We start from the raw sequence: 18,913 nt of genomic DNA, 5'->3' as shown, positions 1-18,913 counted from the left end.
TCTAATGGTGTGTGATTCCCCCATCTTTGAGTCACCTGGTCCTCCAGGTTGGGGGTTGGCAAAGGGTTAACAACCCTTTCCGTTAAACTCAAACCGTTACAGAAATGCAGACAAAACCAAATCCTTTTTTTAGCTTGGGCGACAGAAGAGTTTCTGGAAGTACAGAATTTATGAAGTACAACAGACAAAGCCGAAAGGAAGTAAAAGATCAGGAACTCGAAGAAAAAAGTTAGCTCGGGATAGAGAAGGATGGAAACTGTTTGTCTGTGGCCTATACCCTGACCCAGGGTGAAAAAGGCAATGATGAATGAGGATGATGTCTTATGTTGGCACCTGTGCTCAGTTTTATTTACTTTGGTGACAGTCCATTTTTATGACTTCAGGTCAGACAGACTGATGCCAAATGTTACAGTTGGCACAGAACACCAGCAATGTTCCTCGATTAGTTGATGGTTGAAAGGGAAGGGGAGAGACAAATGGTTTTAGATTATTTTTTTCTGTTGTAGGTGCCTATTGACTTTTTAATCTCTCTCTCTCTCTCTCTCTCTCTCTCTCTCTCTCTCTCTCTCTATCTCTATCTCTGTCTCTCTCTCTCTCTCTTATCCCTATTTCTTTCACAACCATCCGTTAAGTCATCTGGTTATATGAAAATAATATATTACAATAAAACAATGGTGATTGGCTTAATTTACTCTTTTTTTCTTTTTTAAACCTTTAGAAATTTTTGGGAGATTCTCGAGTTGTATTTTTAAGCTGCACTACCAATAGATTTTGCTAACAATTTGCATTTTTAAGCTGCACTACCACTAGATTTTGCTAACAAAGATATTGCAGCCTGCTTTATAAAGTAAAAAGCAAAAGCAAAACAACACTTTCTGGCCTTTTGTTTTGATCAAAAGTTTATCATAATCTCTTGATGGAGCGTGTGATTTGAATGATATTGTAGGCCTTTAAAATGTTATGTGGAGAGAACAATTCATTAAATGTTTACAAAAAGTAAATTTATGTCTATTGATAAGAACGGATTTACACTAGTAGTTGTAGTCATGTATTACATAATACTAAACTATGATAGTTCCAGTTATTTTTACATTTTGCTTGTGTTTTATCGATAGATAGAGAATTGTTTCCTCTTTTTTGTCTTATTGCTATTTTCATCACTGCTGTATGACTGACTGAATGGATGGATAAATGCACGAGTGAGTGGATGGTTTGATGAATGGAGATAGATGGAATTAAATTGGTGGATGGGTGTATGAATGGATGTATGGATAAATGAATTTGAAATTGAAATGTGGTTGAGGAAGAGTATAAGTAGGGTCAAGTGTGTGGGAGAAAGAAAGAAAGAAAGGGGGGGGGGGGGGGGGGGGGTTATGAGGTTTGCATATTCGGATGATGAACTAAAGACATTGGATTTTAACTGTAAAAGTCACTCTGTTGTCTCCATGCCAACATAAACACTTCAAATGCAGGACGAGGCATGGAATCTGGAAAGAATTATCGCAATTTTTTTTTTGGTCAAAGACAACAGTGCAGATGTCCAGGTACTCATTTTACACCTGAATAAGGTGAGAAAATATGAGTAAAGAGCCTGGTCTGCGCAGGGTTTGAACCATGGACCTACCATACTTTATGCGGCAAACAGCGAATATAGATTTGGGACCTCTTCTAAATCTCTTCACTACATATTTTAAAAAGGTAAAGTTGCACTGCTTATTGTCATATTAATTTTTTTTTATTTCAATCCAGACTGGACAGCCAGTTGCAATGTTCAAACATCACAAAGCACCCATCACATCCGTAGAGTGGAATCCTCATGACAGCTCTGTGTTTACAGCATCAGGAGCAGATAACCAAATCAGCATTTGGGACGTTGCAGTAGAAAAGGATGACAGCCCCGAGGAAACAGATGAACCGGATGTCCCCCCTCAACTCTTGTTCATGCATCTAGGTCAGAAAGATGTGAAAGAGGTGCACTGGCATCCACAGCACACTGGGATGGTTATATCTACTGCCCAGAGTGGTTTTAATGTGTTTCGGACTATTAGTGTATAGAAATAATATTTTAATAACGAGAGGTTGATGCACGCTCCAATTCCAAACAAGGACGGTGCAAGCAAAAGGTCTGAGGTTTGCACCCCAGCTGAGAAAGGATGTTTTGTTTTTAATTTTTTTTTTTTTTCTTGTATTTTTTCTGTCGGCTTGCTTTATCTGGCAGTGTATTATACATAATTTTGCAAACTTTTAAAAGTGTATAGCAGCATGACAGTTTGATATGTGCTTTCATTGCTTTGTTATTACTAGTTTGTTCATGTATAGATTCTTTATATACAATGGAGTCTTGATGAAACCAACCAGAACGATTGTTTGACTTTAAGTTAGGTTGACTTCAGCCTTTATCAATTGAACACACTCGGGAAATTTGGGCCCAACAAGAGGTGTTGATTTTAAGATTGTTCACTTCATGCAGATTCTACTATATTACTTTTATTGTTACTCCAGCCACCTAGGACAAAATTTACTTTTTCAAAGAACTGTCAATGCTTAATAGCCGTAATTTTGAAAAGTTACTGCTTTGGTAAAGGATAAAATAGATTGATAACCCTCTATTACGGATGCTAGCCTGTTATTACAATTTTTAAATTGTGATCTTATAGAATGGCACTTGTCTTTGGATTGGTAGGTCCCTGGTTCAAGTCTTCTTCTTGACAGTGCAAAGTTGAATCCTTGGAGAGAAACAGTGCTTTACTCACAATCCATCACCGCACTCATGTGTAAATGAGTACCTAACCTACTTGATTTACTGTTGGCCTGGGTTCCCTGCAAAGTGCTTTGACTTTGAGTACTATAGATAGAATGCACTTGGCCAAGGAGTTCACAACATTGCCATCCGGAAGTATGACGGACCAACACACAAACTATGTGTAACCATGAACTTTTATAGTCTGGTTAATACAGTTTAGTGAGAACAACTCACAAACGCGGATGGCAAAAACAATAACAAAGGCCTGAGTGACGTCATCTGCATACTATCTATATTTCAGTGATGATAATCTTCTGCGGAATTCCGGAATTTTGGGAATTTCTCAAAAATCTTCCAATGAATTTGTCATGTCAAACATTTTCCTGAAGACCACAAAATCACCATTATGTCTTATGTCATATTTTGACACCTGTGCTCGGTCTCGTGAAATTTTGTGATGGTCCCGTTTTTACAACGACGGGCCAGACAGAATGGCGCCAGATGTCACAATTGACAAAGTGGTGGCCAGTGGTGTTCTTTGATTACTTACTTTTACTTAATCCTCTTCGGGCCTTGAGGCACAAGGGCATCCACCAGACATCTCCATTTTTTGCGATTGGTTGTATTCCAGGACAGGCCTGCTTCCTTTAATTCTTTCTCCATGGTCCTTCACCAGGTTTCTTTAGGTCTTCCCCGCTTTCTCTTCCCATCTGCTGTCCAGTACAAGGCTGTCTTGGGAAGTGAACCTTTTTCCATTCTGGCCACATGACCCAGCCAACGCCATCTTCCTGGGTGGGGATCCTGACCTCCCATAGTACATACTGTGTCTTCTATCCCCTTATATCTGTTTTCCAACTTGCTTTCTGTCTTTGTCTTGGCATGGGATTACTTGGTTTTGTCCTGGCCCTGGCCGGAGTCCTAGATGGGAGGGAAACAGTCAAATGCATAGTTATTGTTATGGGAGATGATATTTTTTCCCTTGTAAATCATCTCTCTGTAATGTATTATTGTTACTTTAATGTATAATGTAGGCATTTGAGTGTATTTCTCTTTGTTGGATTTTGTGCTTGTGTCTGGATGAGACTTATAGCTGATCTCAAACTAGGTGCATTGGTGGTATGCTCTTGGAATCTACATCTGATCCCTATTTGTTCCCAGTTCCCCTATGTCTTACTTTTTCTTGGGTGCTTTAATTGTAATTCTAGAACTTTTTACTGTCCCATTTTCTTCCTTTTTACTGGCGCTGATATAACTTAAATGTGTTGCAAGCGCCGTAAAACCCTTAAAAACAAAAACAAAACAACGCCATCTTCTTTTTATTTGGCTTTCAATGCTAGTGCAGTCAGCTTTCTTTAATAGATCCGTTCTTTGATTAGTTGTTAAACATTGGTCTAGATTTTTCTTGTCTCTGTTGTAGGTGCCTATTGCCTTTTTAATCTCTCTCTTTCTTTCTATTTCTCTTTTCTGTTTTTTTTTTTAATTTTAAATGTTAGTTTTTTTTTGCTTAGCCAGTTTTTACTTTGTAATAATAATAGACCAATTAAAATCTATAATTAAAACGTATTAAAGAAATGATTTCCAGGCCCAATAAAAATATCTCACACAATTTCCATTTGTTGACTATTTCACAACAATTTATTTCTCCCCTCCTGTATTTCATATATATAAAAAGTAAAGAAAACAAATGCGACTCCTGTATTAACAGCAAATATAGTTTATTTTATATTTGATAATAATCCAAGTTGCACTTTTAAAGTATAAGTAAGAGATAAATATGCATATTTATAGACACCTGTAAAGAGTAAAAATTGACAAATTGTACACACCCCATCACCGGCATGTTATACATAATATAAATAGAGAAAAGTGAGTGGAGCAGGCACTTATGTTGGTAACAACAAGATATGAAGTGAATAGAAAAGTGCCAGAAGACAATAGAGAATAAAATTTTTTTCGCGGCGGTGGTGGGGTTTGAACCTGCGACCTTATTGGTACGACAACTCCGCCTGGCAGGTGAGAGCGTGGCTCTACCGTGTGAGCTATCCACGAACACAAAAAATATTCGTTTCAAACTCAAAGTCATTACTAGATCCCTCTCTCACCCACTTCTTGAGACCGCCGATTCGTTCGTACACCACCATCGCGAATAATTTTGACCAGCAGTTAAGCTTAATAGCCAATATTCTCAACACAAACATATAACATAGAAACGATTGAGACATTGAGTATGCTCCGGTGTATGGGGTGAATTTTTAATTCAGAAAAGTGAGTGGAGCAGGCACTTATGTTGGTAACAACAAGATATGAAGTGAATAGAAAAGTGCCAGAAGACAATAGAGAATAAAATTTTTTTCGCGGCGGTGGTGGGGTTTGAACCTGCGACCTTATTGGTACAACTCCGCCTGGCAGGTGAGAGCGTGGCTCTACCGTGTGAGCTATCCACGAACACAAAAAATATTCGTTTCAAACTCAAAGTCATTACTAGATCCCTCTCTCACCCACTTCTTGAGACCGCCGATTCGTTCGTACACCACCATCGCGAATAATTTTGACCAGCAGTTAAGCTTAATAGCCAATATTCTCAACACAAACATATAACATAGAAACGATTGAGACATTGAGTATGCTCGGTGTATGGGGTGAATTTTTAATTCAGAAAAGTGAGTGGAGCAGGCACTTATGTTGGTAACAACAAGATATGAAGTGAATAGAAAAGTGCCAGAAGACAATAGAGAATAAAATTTTTTTCGCGGCGGTGGTGGGGTTTGAACCTGCGACCTTATTGGTACGACAACTCCGCCTGGCAGGTGAGAGCGTGGCTCTACCGTGTGAGCTATCCACGAACACAAAAAATATTCGTTTCAAACTCAAAGTCATTACTAGATCCCTCTCTCACCCACTTCTTGAGACCGCCGATTCGTTCGTACACCACCATCGCGAATAATTTTGACCAGCAGTTAAGCTTAATAACCAATATTCTCAACACAAACATATAACATAGAAACGATTGAGACATTGAGTATGCTCCGGTGTATGGGGTGAATTTTTAATTCAGAAAAGTGAGTGGAGCAGGCACTTATGTTGGTAACAACAAGATATGAAGTGAATAGAAAAGTGCCAGAAGACAATAGAGAATAAAATTTTTTTCGCGGCGGTGGTGGGGTTTGAACCTGCGACCTTATTGGTACGACAACTCCGCCTGGCAGGTGAGAGCGTGGCTCTACCGTGTGAGCTATCCACGAACACAAAAAATATTCGTTTCAAACTCAAAGTCATTACTAGATCCCTCTCTCACCCACTTCTTGAGACCGCCGATTCGTTCGTACACCACCATCGCGAATAATTTTGACCAGCAGTTAAGCTTAATAGCCAATATTCTCAACACAAAACATATAACATAGAAACGATTGAGACATTGAGTATGCTCCGGTGTATGGGGTGAATTTTTAATTCAGAAAAGTGAGTGGAGCAGGCACTTATGTTGGTAACACAAGATATGAAGTGAATAGAAAAGTGCCAGAAGACAATAGAGAATAAAATTTTTTTCGCGGCGGTGGTGGGGTTTGAACCTGCGACCTTATTGGTACGACAACTCCGCCTGGCAGGTGAGAGCGTGGCTCTACCGTGTGAGCTATCCACGAACACAAAAAATATTCGTTTCAAACTCAAAGTCATTACTAGATCCCTCTCTCACCCACTTCTTGAGACCGCCGATTCGTTCGTACACCACCATCGCGAATAATTTTGACCAGCAGTTAAGCTTAATAGCCAATATTCTCAACACAAACATATAACATAGAAACGATTGAGACATTGAGTATGCTCCGGTGTATGGGGTGAATTTTTAATTCAGAAAAGTGAGTGGAGCAGGCACTTATGTTGGTAACAACAAGATATGAAGTGAATAGAAAAGTGCCAGAAGACAATAGAGAATAAAATTTTTTTCGCGGCGGTGGTGGGGTTTGAACCTGCGACCTTATTGGTACGACAACTCCGCCTGGCAGGTGAGAGCGTGGCTCTACCGTGTGAGCTATCCACGAACACAAAAAATATTCGTTTCAAACTCAAAGTCATTACTAGATCCCTCTCTCACCCACTTCTTGAGACCGCCGATTCGTTCGTACACCACCATCGCGAATAATTTTGACCAGCGGTTAAGCTTAATAGCCAATATTCTCAACACAAACATATAACATAGAAACGATTGAGACATTGAGTATGCTCCGGTGTATGGGGTGAATTTTTAATTCAGAAAAGTGAGTGGAGCAGGCACTTATGTTGGTAACAACAAGATATGAAGTGAATAGAAAAGTGCCAGAAGACAATATCTTGTTGTTACCAACATAAGTGCCTGCTCCACTCACTTTTCTGAATTAAAAATTCACCCCATACACCGGAGCATACTCAATGTCTCAATCGTTTCTATGTTATATGTTTGTGTTGAGAATATTGGCTATTAAGCTTAACTGCTGGTCAAAATTATTCGCGATGGTGGTGTACGAACGAATCGGCGGTCTCAAGAAGTGGGTGAGAGAGGGATCTAGTAATGACTTTGAGTTTGAAACGAATATTTTTTGTGTTCGTGGATAGCTCACACGGTAGAGCCACGCTCTCACCTGCCAGGCGGAGTTGTCGTACCAATAAGGTCGCAGGTTCAAACCCCACCACCGCCGCGAAAAAAAATTTTATTCTCTATTGTCTTCTGGCACTTTTCTATTCACTTCATATCTTGTTGTTACCAACATAAGTGCCTGCTCCACTCACTTTTCTGAATTAAAAATTCACCCCATACACCGGAGCATACTCAATGTCTCAATCGTTTCTATGTTATATGTTTGTGTTGAGAATATTGGCTATTAAGCTTAACTGCTGGTCAAAATTATTCGCGATGGTGGTGTACGAACGAATCGGCGGTCTCAAGAAGTGGGTGAGAGAGGGATCTAGTAATGACTTTGAGTTTGAAACGAATATTTTTTGTGTTCGTGGATAGCTCACACGGTAGAGCCACGCTCTCACCTGCCAGGCGGAGTTGTCGTACCAATAAGGTCGCAGGTTCAAACCCCACCACCGCCGCGAAAAAAAAAAAATTATTCTCTATTGTCTTCTGGCACTTTTCTATTCACTTCATATCTTGTTGTTACCAACATAAGTGCCTGCTCCACTCACTTTTCTGAATTAAAAATTCACCCCATACACCGGAGCATACTCAATGTCTCAATCGTTTCTATGTTATATGTTTGTGTTGAGAATATTGGGTATTAAGCTTAACTGCTGGTCAAAATTATTCGCGATGGTGGTGTACGAACGAATCGGCGGTCTCAAGAAGTGGGTGAGAGAGGGATCTAGTAATGACTTTGAGTTTGAAACGAATATTTTTTGTGTTCGTGGATAGCTCACACGGTAGAGCCACGCTCTCACCTGCCAGGCGGAGTTGTCGTACCAATAAGGTCGCAGGTTCAAACCCCACCACCGCCGCGAAAAAATTTTATTCTCTATTGTCTTCTGGCACTTTTCTATTCACTTCATATCTTGTTGTTACCAACATAAGTGCCTGCTCCACTCACTTTTCTGAATTAAAAATTCACCCCATACACCGGAGCATACTCAATGTCTCAATCGTTTCTATGTTATATGTTTGTGTTGAGAATATTGGCTATTAAGCTTAACTGCTGGTCAAAATTATTCGCGATGGTGGTGTACGAACGAATCGGCGGTCTCAAGAAGTGGGTGAGAGAGGGATCTAGTAATGACTTTGAGTTTGAAACGAATATTTTTTGTGTTCGTGGATAGCTCACACGGTAGAGCCACGCTCTCACCTGCCAGGCGGAGTTGTCGTACCAATAAGGTCGCAGGTTCAAACCCCACCACCGCCGCGAAAAAATTTTTATTCTCTATTGTCTTCTGGCACTTTTCTATTCACTTCATATCTTGTTCTTAATATAAATAGAAAGACTGAGGACTGGATGTCCATGTAACATAACATCTCCCCTCATTAGTATGTGTTCAAATGAGCATTGACACTCTTTTTTTTCTCTCTCATACGCATATGTACACAAAACAAGATGTGTATGATAACAATTCTGAGTGTATCATGATAGCAGTAACAAAATTCAAAGCACTCCTAATAGTAATATTTGTTTTTGAAGGGTGTCACAGTCTTTGTGTCATATTTAGCGTCAGTAAATTGTAAAAAAGTAGAAGGAAGAAAATAGGATAGTCCGAAAATTCTAGATTTACAATTAAAAGCACCCAAGAAAAATATTAAGACTAATGGAATTGGTTCAAATAGGGAACAGAAGTAGATTCAAAGAGCATACTATCAGTGTATTTATTTTGAGATTTAAAAGCCCCATCCAGCACAAGCACACGATCACCGCTAAGCGAAATACACTCAATTTTTTACAAAATACATTCATAACAAAACTGCAACAGTACACAACAGATGATTTACATTGAAACAGTTATCATCTCCCAAAACTAATACTATGTATACATTATCTAAGTTTATGACCAAGCTGTATATGAACCAAATCCTGTTAAAATCAAGCTGAGTATGCAATGCAATACGGACTATTCACTTGAATGAGATGAACATGATTTTTGTTTTTAAATGTTTTACGGCACATGCGACATTTCGGTCATTTCAACACCAGTAAAAAAAATGAAGAAGGTGGGATAGTCAAGAAACTTAGATTTAAATTGAAAGCATAAGAGAAAAGGTAAACCAAAGGGGAAGTGTTCAAATAGGGAACAGATGTAGATATCAAGAGCACATCGTCAGTGTATAAGTTTGAGATCACCTAAAAGGCTCATCCAGACTCTAACAGCACAGGTCCCCACTTAGAGGAATACACTCAATCACTCAAATATTTACAAACCAATATAGATTTAATACAAAAAGAAATATCATCTCCCAAAACTATAACTATACATTTGACTGTTTCCCTTCCAGTCAGGTCAAAACCAAGTAATCCCGTTCCAAGACCAAGACAGAAAACAATTCGGAAAACAGATATAAGGGGATAGAAGACACAGAGTAACATCCTGCCCACCGTGGGAGGTTAAAGACCCCACCAGATGAAAATACTGATGTCAATGTACTATTGTTACTGGGGGATGAACTTTGTAATAAGAAAATTATTCTTATGGGCTTGAAATTTACATACGATTGAATGCTAATTGGCACTTGTCAGTTTAAATACTTCTGCATTAATGCATTCCCTCATCACCCAAAAAGGAGAACAAATTCTGTGGAAGATGATTTAAAAAAAAAAAAAAAAGCACCACCAAGTTCTTTACTTTGTATTAACCATTGGCACAATAACAATAAGTTATAATAATGAAAAAAGCTGCTCATTCAATTACGTAATGGAATGATTGTTTCTTAATACCCCATAAGATGCATCAACTTTTTCACTTTCACCATTCATTTAACAAAGACAATTTTTGAAGCAAGTAAAATTGAGTATTTTGATTTGTTAATTATATTCTTTTTGGTAAACGTAACATGTGATTCAATATTTACAAAAACGAAAACGTAATTGGTTTGTTTGTTTTTATGTTTTTAAAAGTTTTACGATGATTGTGACACATTTAGGTCATTTCAGCGCTTCTAAAGAGGAAGAAAATGGGGTAGTAAAAAATTTAGATCTACAATTAAAAGCACACAAGAAAAGTAGAACAAAGAGGAATGGTACAAATAGGGAACTGATGTAGATTCCAAGAGCATGCTATCATTGTGCATAGTTCGAGATCACCTTAAAGTCTCATTCAGACTCAAGCACAGGATCCCACTGAGAAGAACACAAATGCTTACACTTACAATATGCAAAAGAACAAATGTAACAATACATGAGAGATTATTTACAAATGAAAAAAGGATCATCTCCCAAAATGTTATACATTTTACACTTTTCCTCTCAGCCAAGGACTCTCCGACAAGGGAAAGGGCGAAATTAAGTAATCTCATTCCAAGACAACGAAAAAAAGCAAGTTGGAAAACAGATATATGAGAATAGAAGACCTCTTTTTACATAGAGGTAAATCAAAGTGTTTTTCTTTTTTAAAGTTAAAGAGATACCGTTTGTCTTTCAAAATTCCTTACCCTGATCATAACAAGATAAGAAATTGCAAGTTTGTCATTGTGTAAGTTTGAAGTGTATGAAGAAACATTCCAAAAACTTCATTTACATAAAAAATTTCAAATGGTTAAAATGGGATGATCATTTTAAAAATTAAAAAACAAGGTAACGTAAATTATGGAATGGAATTTGTTTGTTTTGTTTTTAAGGGTTTTACGGCGCTTGCAACACATTAAGGTCATATCAGCGCCAGTAAAAAGGCAGAAAATGGGATAGTAAAAAGGTCTATAATTACAATTAAAGAAGCCAAGAGAAAGTAAGACAAAGGGGAACTGGGAACAAATAGTGATCAGATGTAGAATCCAAGAGCATACCACCAATGTACTTAGTTTGAGATCACCTATAAGTCTCATCCGGACACATGCACAAAATCCAACAAAGAGGAATACACTCAAATGCTTACATTATTCATTAAAAATAATAAATACATAACAGAGAGAGATGATTTACAAGACAAAAAATATCATCTCCCAAAACAATAACTATGCATTTGACTGTTTCCCTCGCAGCCAGGACTCCGACCAGGGTCAGGAAAAAAACAAGTAATCTCATTTCACGACAAAGACAGAAAGAAAGTTGGAAAACAGATATAAGGGGATAGAAGACACAGTATGTACCTCCCTGCCCGCTATGGGAGGTCAGGATCCCCACCCAGATGGAATGGAATTGATTGTCTCTCACTAATCCAACAGGAGTAAACTCAGATCCTTGCTTGGATGAATAAATTACGAGACAGTTACTTCATAAGACTTTGTGACACAAGGCCACTGCAAGTAAAAAGGTGATGAGATAATCAAAAGAATCAATATTAGAATTTATATGATTTTTTTCTAAACCTGCTGGATCAAAGATTTTTCTCCTTAATATAAAAACGGCCCTATCAGCAAAAGATAATTGACTCTAGGGCAGAGGTTTGGGCATCAGTCAAGAGTTCAGTAAAGATTTTCTGACCCCTCTGTCCTTCCAGAATTGGCTGATCTGTTAGGCCTAGCAGAGTGGCAGGTGATTTTAACTGACTCACTTCAGGAACCAAGATGATCTCTGGCTCTCAAAGATCAAATCCTAAAAGACTTTCAAAGATGAAAAATTCATGTAGGCCTATCATTCAATACAGTGTAACCCCTGGATAACGACATCGCCCAGGAGCTGAGTCTTCGAGATGGTGGCAAATGGGGTGTGTTGAGACCCGTGATTACGGTGCCTGAGAGAAATCACGTCTCAAAAACATTAGAATGTGTATTTCTCCTGTTTACAAAGGGCCAGTTACGCTTTCATTCTCCAATGTGTATTGTCATTGTTTTGATCGTAAACAGTGCCTGATGTCGCTAAACAAGGGTTTTACTAAAATGTATGTCGCTATTTGGGGTTTTTTGTTACTAATAACATATAGCAAAAAAAAAAAATCGGGACTGTCACTGTCACTATCCAGGGGTTGTCATTATCCAGAGGTTGCACTATATTTTTCTTTGCAAGATGTAAAACAACCTTTTATGTTGGTTGCCACCTTCAGCACCCCAAAATAATTCTTTAACATGCTTAGGAATGTCAGACCATTTGTCTACAGATTAATCTTAGGTTGTCAAAGAAGAAACTCACATCTGAGCTGGTTGTTGGCAGGTTATTCAATTCAAATTTTCAAAATATATTGTGTTTACCTGTGATCACGTAAAAAAGGGGAAATAACTTTTGTTATTGCACCAGGTGGTATTAGTATTACTAATAACGTCTTTTGAATTCCTTAGGCTACCTGATATAACCACAGCATAAATAATTATGAACATTAATGTAGTGCATTTCTACGGACTTACCATGCTTGGTATAGTAAATATGTTATTTTTAAAAAACATAATAGACAGCACCAACATTGAACTAAAGACTCAACATGATGTGATTGTCGTTCAAAAGACATAGTGATTGTCATTACAAAATACACTATAAAAAGGGGGAGGGGATTACTCCTTGAGATCAAAAATTACATCAAATATTAAAGCTTTAGTCTTCTAAACTAAACAGCAAAACCAAGAAAGGGGCTCATTTATATATATTATTCAACAAACACTGAGTTTATATATAAATTGGGCATTCTGGTGTTTTAAATTCAATGAAGCATTATTTTATTCAACCAATGAACCACACTATTATCACATTATGAACTCTGTGAGAAACACAATTTTGTGACATTATTCAAATGAATGAAACGAGCTTACATAATTTAATAACACAATGATGACGCATAATATTCTTAGCAGCTAATAGATTATATGAGAAAAGAAGAATAAAAACAGGTTTCACAGCCTGTTTATCACAAAAATGAGCATGAATTTCCGATAAAACACAACTCTAGTCAGTGATAAGCAATTTACCTTTCCAAAATATTTATAGAATACAATAATTAGATTAAATAGTTCTCTTAATATCGTTTTTTTTTAAAAATTCAGTCGTACATTGCATTCATTCATTCAAAAATTTATTGATATATTAAGTCATCACCTATTTTTCTTGTCACTGCAAAAATGCATTTTTTCTTCAAAAAACTGTGATGTTACTGTTTAATTTCTGTTACCTTTTCTAACCTAGTTTAGTTTTTCAATATTCAATAAGCTTAAGACAATATTATTTTTAATATGGCAGAATAAATATCTATCTACGGAAAACGAGGCTGTGTTCTCAGGAAAGCAAAATTGTAGCTTTCCGGCAAGCCCACATGAGTGATGTTTGCAAAAGGCCCTTTCCATGAGAAGATAGGGAGATCATTCCCAGGGTTGGTCCATTGACTATGTCAGCTTGAAACATTTTGGCCATCGCATAATCGGAGACCTGGAATAAATAAATACATCAGATCAGTGTTAACAATTAAATCGATTACTAAAGAATTAGCATACTGTGAAATAACATGCAATGCAACTGCAACTAAATAAATAAAGAAAGTAACAAATTTTAGGTCAACAGTTAGAGAAGAAAAAAGCAAATGCACATGTCAGCAACATGGCATAATAAAGTCATTGCAGATCTCTTGGAAAGGAAAATAACGATTCATTGAGCTTATGTTGAAGTTGAATAACACCAGGAATCAACCAAAAGAAGAGATTTGGGTTAATTGAATTAAATATCTAAAATTAGAGGTTTGTGTTTCAATTCAAGACTGGATCATATAATTAGAGTAATTGATAAATCTAATACCTCACAAAAAATGTTGGTAAACGTCTTTGGTAATTTTGAAAAAAAGTAAATGGAGTAGGCTCGAAATATTAGCCTACAAATACAAATAGCAAATCGTATGAGAAAGTGAACAAAAGAGAAGTATTGGCAAGGATGAAAATTGAATCACCTTAGAGATATCTGACCACAAATGTATACTGAGATGTCCACAGAGCTACAAGGCCAGATTCAACTTTTGTCATGGAATCAGAGTCTCTAGCACTGAATGAAGAGTAACAATTCCCTCTGCTGTGAGATAGGACGCTGGTCAAAACAAATCTTTTTCATACAGAAACCTTACAGCAGACACCAATCAGACCACAATGAGGTCCAAATCTTTATGATTGTACAAGAGATATGTTGTTTTTTTTTTTTTTTTGGTGAATTATCACCCAACGAATAAATCATTTGTTTGCTAGTTCTAATGGTTTTACAACACTTGTGACAAATTAAGGTCATTTCAGCGCCAGTCATAAGAAGGAAATGGCATAGTCAAAAAATTATACATTTACAATTTAAAGCAAACGAGAAAAGCTAATGCAAAGGGGAAAACTTAAAATAGGGAACAGATAAAAATGTCAAGAACTGAAACATTTAGGTGATCTCAAAGTAAGTGCACTGATAGTATCAGTGCACTTAGTTTGAGATCACCTAAATGTTTCATCCAGATAAAAGCTCAGGATCCCACCAAGAGGAATACACTCAAATGTTTACAACCATTATAAAAAATATGAATAAAGCAAAGCATAACAGTAACAGAAAGATGATTTACAAGGAAAAAAATATCACCTCCCAAAACAAACACTATACATTAAACTGTTTCACTCTCAGCAAAGGATTCTTGAAAGGACCGGACAAAACCAAGTAATCCCATTCCAAAACAAAGACAGAAAGCAACTCAGAAAAAAAGATAAAGGAGCATAGAAGACAGCAAGTGGCCTACTGCCCGCCATGGGAGGTCAAAGACCCAACCCAGACAAATAAATGAGCGATAAGTTGCCCTAATATGGAGTTGACATCAACGGAAATGTTAGATCATACCTTCGTGTCATAGCATCCATCGGTGTTTAAGTCCTTGGTTAAATCTCCTCTAGAACAAATGGCACCATAAGGACTTCCTCCACTGTATTTGTCATGGAGGTAGTCTGGAAATAAAAAAAAACCCAGAAACAAATGATAATTGATTTTAAAGTAAATCATATCATATATCATATCGGTTAAATATGACGTGTCTTTTCTTATTTTTAAATTATATCTTTAAAGTGTATTTATCTGAATTTTTACCACTGGTTGTACAATTAATGACAATAATGTATCACTTTTAACAAATACCATATGCTGAAGTCAAGATTAAGACATTATCGTATTCCATGTATGTATTAAGTACAGAATCTTTACTTTAACATACTCACCATATACTGACATCGTATAATACTGTCATATCTAAATCATGTATTTCCCCTTACATATTCTTTAAAAACCTTACATACTGTAACCCCGGTGTTTTGTATTTTCTTCTTCTTTTTTTTTTTTTTTTTTTTTTGCAGCTGTTATATTCATTTTTGTTTATTACTTTTGATCAAAATGTAATGAGATTCAAAGTTTTAAAGAACACAAATAATAATGGGAGTTGTTTGTCTTACCATTATATCTCATGATGTTCTTCATATCAAACAAAGTCCTCACATTAGACTGATCCCTTCTGAAGATTTTAGCCCTTGGTGCTAAATCATAAGTATAATCCAATCCATGAGCTTTAACAAAGTCTGCATAGCCAATCTTATTGAAGATTTCCTCAAAATAAGGTACGTTGTACGATGGAAAATATCCTGAAAGTGTTTGAAAGAAAATGTAAATGAACAATGACAATCTTTTTGTGAGAGAGTTTAGTTTAGTTTTAGAGGTCAAAAGACACTTGCAACACTTTTAGATCCTCGTGTCACCTAAGAAAAGAGAAAAGATACAAAAAAAATATACAGTAAACAGGTAGATTTAGAGTTCATTGCCTTCAGTTTTCGGGTGGTAAGCCCCTAAGAAAAGTAAGAAAGGGGGAAAGTGGATCAGAACTACAGTCTACCCTTGTGGCAAGCCTTGGGCTGCTAAAAGTCTCACATGAGATGACAGCATAGGGTCCTTATCAAAAGGGAGAAACTCAAAGCATTCCTAACACTCATTCACCGTCACCGAGAGAGATAGTTTACTGCGGGGAAAAAATGTCCTAGAAAAGCACAACCACTTAATGTCCAACTATTTCCTTTAGAGAATCTATCCTGCATGAGGCTTGGTGAAACCAAGTCACTTCAGTCCAGGACAAGATAGAGATGCTAAAGAGAAAAGGACAAACAGACAATGTAAATTATTTTTCGTTGTCTGTTTGTTTTGTGTTGTCTTTTTTTGTTTGTTGTCGTTGTTTTGTTTTGCTTTGCTTTGTTATTTTTTTTTTAATCAGGTGAGAGGAGGGGGTTGATTGACGAATAAAAACCAATAATACTAACCTGATCTGAGTGTGTCAGTGAGATCCTCTGCCACGACCAGACCAGGCATCTGGTCAGCTACCCAAAGAGTTCCATCTTGTAGAGGTTTGTTGGGTGTAAACTTCTTCAAATCAATCAACATATACTCGTTGTTGTAGGTACCTTTCCAAGTACAAAAGAAGTCGTGTGAATTTTTATTTTCAAAAATATTTTTAAAATTGTTCTTGAAGGTCATTGTAAACACTACCTGTCTCGTTCCTAGTTTTAATAACCTTCAATACTTTGAAATGTCATAATATCAAATTTAGAAACACGACATATGCTTATATCAGCCCCGGCCTCTCTAACCATAATAATATCTGTTTCAATTAGGGAGCGTTCACAAATTACGTCATCAAAAATTTGCCCTTTTTAGACCCCCCCCCCCCCCCCAAGTCATCACTTGTCATCATTGACCTGACCCCCCCCCCCTCCCCCAACAGATGATGACGTCATCTAATTTAATAAAAACTAAAAGATAACTTTAATTTCACAATATTTATTATTCATTTTTCAAACCATAAACATTGATTATCAACGTTTGATAAAACACATTCAGACATTTTATTAATTTCAGAAACTGTTGATAATTTATGTTTTACGATACAATGGGGACATAAAATTTAAATTTGCAAAGATAAAATCTAACAAACATTATTTAAATTAGGCTACTTGGTGCAGGTGCTATTAAAAAAATTTCAGAAAGTGTAATTTAAAATAGTATAGGAGGCAAATTATTTTATAGCATATTAGTTTTTTAGTGGAATGAATTTCTGTTTCAATTTCCAAACATAAAATTAATTGATTCAAAAATGTTTCTGCCTTGGACCTCTGGCAATGTACTATAAATAGTATCATCAATTTCATCTTCATCGTCATCACTTTCTCCCATTTGCTGTTCTTCTTGTATGCCGCATTTTCGTGAATGGTCTTTCATTGCTGTGATCGAGGAGTGATACAATGAACATTTAGGGCAAGTTCGCCTTTTGAGAAGTGATACCCCTTTACCATCTTGTTTCTTGAGATGGGCAATACTTGGCAATGCTTGGGCCTTTGCCAATGCAAGTTGACGCTTGTCATCAGGATGTGCCTTTAAATAGGCATCAACAGACTTTTCATAGAGATGTGTATTACTAATAATATTACTCATTCTTCAGATGAAAACTCCAAAATATATTTACTAAACTAGACACAACCAAATCAAATGATTGATGAAGAAAACTTTTCAGAATCAAAACTGAATGGTAGCAAGCAGTTTGAGCAGTTCAATCGGTTTTGATGATTCCATCATTTAATTAATTTTTCACCTTTTTGCTAATTTATTTGGAATGCCATTTTTGAAGCTCTTGCATTTAATAAAATAGGCCTAATTTGCCTATGTTTTGATGACATCATCTTGGGTCTGACCCCCCCCCCCTCCCCCATGTCAACACATGTCAACATTTGGTAGACCCCCCCCCCCCCCTAGCTGATGACGTAATATGTGAACGCTCCCTTATGTAGAATGTGCAATACTCATCTGATTGTTCTTCAATTCCTTGTAGTATCTATTGATCATCTTGTTTGCACATTCCACGGTATTTGTCAATTTTATTGAACGTATGCTATACCGAATTTCAAGATATTCTACATATTTGAGTAAAGTTTAGTGGTGATGGTACATTTCGCCTTGAGTGCATCATCTATATGTGACTGTGAATTGAAAAACATCTAAAAATCTCCCTTAAGCACGGGCACCTTGCCAGTGTCTGCAAGTCATCAGTTTCGTCATGTCCCTGTGGTAATATTTCGTGGAAACCATAGTATTTTACTAATTCAATTAATTGTTATAGCCTATATTATACACCTTACAACTTTGTTGGGTTTTTAAAAAATGTTTTACGGTTTGCCGTACTGTTAATGAAAATGAAAATGGAATAAATGGTAAATTTAAAATTAATAGTCTGGGGGAAAAATGTTAGAGGAATTGTTCAAATGGGTAACAGAAGTAGATTCCCAGAGCACACTATCAGTGTACTTTGTTTGAAATCAAATAAAAGTCTGATCCAGACACAAGCACAGGTCCCCACCAAAAGGAACACACTCAGAGATCACTATGTGTGTACGTATGTATGCTACCGATAGCCAACTTGATTATTAGACCTTCCGCCGACCCTGAGTTTTATTTCAGTCACTCGCGCCTTATCACATGACTCCACTTACATAACATCGTCACATGATCACGGCTGAGGAAATATGTATGTATGTATGTATGTATGTATCGATCTATCCATTTATCTATTTATCTCTGTTATTTATCCACCCCCCCCCCCCCCCCA

General features: G+C 36.8%; 2 protein-coding genes across 4 annotated transcripts in view; one reads left to right on the top strand and one right to left on the bottom strand.

Moving 5' to 3' along the window:
• Nucleotides 1-4,349, top strand: part of LOC144972770 (glutamate-rich WD repeat-containing protein 1-like) — a 4,767-nt gene extending 418 nt beyond the window's left edge. The window contains exon 2 of the mRNA XM_078914388.1: nt 1,750-4,349. Coding sequence (XP_078770514.1) covers nt 1,750-2,055 — 306 coding nt within the window. The 3' untranslated portion in view covers nt 2,056-4,349. The remainder of the gene's footprint in view (nt 1-1,749) is intronic.
• A 5,655-nt stretch (nt 4,350-10,004) lies between these two features.
• Nucleotides 10,005-18,697, bottom strand: LOC144972769 (phospholipase B-like). Of its 3 annotated transcripts, none has more exons than XM_078914387.1 (5): nt 18,613-18,697; nt 16,578-16,718; nt 15,726-15,911; nt 15,124-15,227; nt 10,005-13,701 (listed from the first exon to the last, which is right to left on the bottom strand). In XM_078914387.1, the coding sequence occupies exons 2-5, from the start codon at nt 16,696-16,698 to the stop codon at nt 13,552-13,554; spliced, it is 561 nt and encodes a 186-aa protein (XP_078770513.1). In that variant the 5' UTR covers nt 16,699-16,718; nt 18,613-18,697; the 3' UTR covers nt 10,005-13,551. The 3 variants fall into 3 exon arrangements, with proteins under 3 accessions (XP_078770513.1, XP_078770512.1, XP_078770511.1); XM_078914386.1 differs by lacking the exon at nt 18,613-18,697 and adding an exon at nt 17,742-17,822; XM_078914385.1 differs by lacking the exon at nt 18,613-18,697 and having other exon boundaries at nt 16,578-16,914.
• Between the last annotated feature and the right edge of the window lie 216 nt (nt 18,698-18,913).

The sequence above is a fragment of the Berghia stephanieae genome, chromosome 5 (genome assembly GCF_034508935.2).
Source record: "Berghia stephanieae isolate SIO BIC M18660-M18661 chromosome 5, UCSD_Bste_1.3, whole genome shotgun sequence".
NCBI classification, from domain to species: Eukaryota; Metazoa; Mollusca; class Gastropoda; order Nudibranchia; family Aeolidiidae; genus Berghia; species Berghia stephanieae.
This window is presented reverse-complemented; position numbering and strand designations above follow the sequence as displayed.

Coding starts and splice junctions, on each gene's coding strand:
- LOC144972769 (XM_078914385.1), bottom strand. CDS start 16,791: ATGACCTTCAAGAACAATTTTAAAAATATTTTTGAAAATAAAAATTCA. Junction 15,912..16,577: donor CACTGACACACTCAGATCAG/GTTAGTATTATT, acceptor AAACACTTTCAG/GATATTTTCCATCGTACAAC. Junction 13,702..15,123: donor ATGGATGCTATGACACGAAG/GTATGATCTAAC, acceptor TATTTATTCCAG/GTCTCCGATTATGCGATGGC.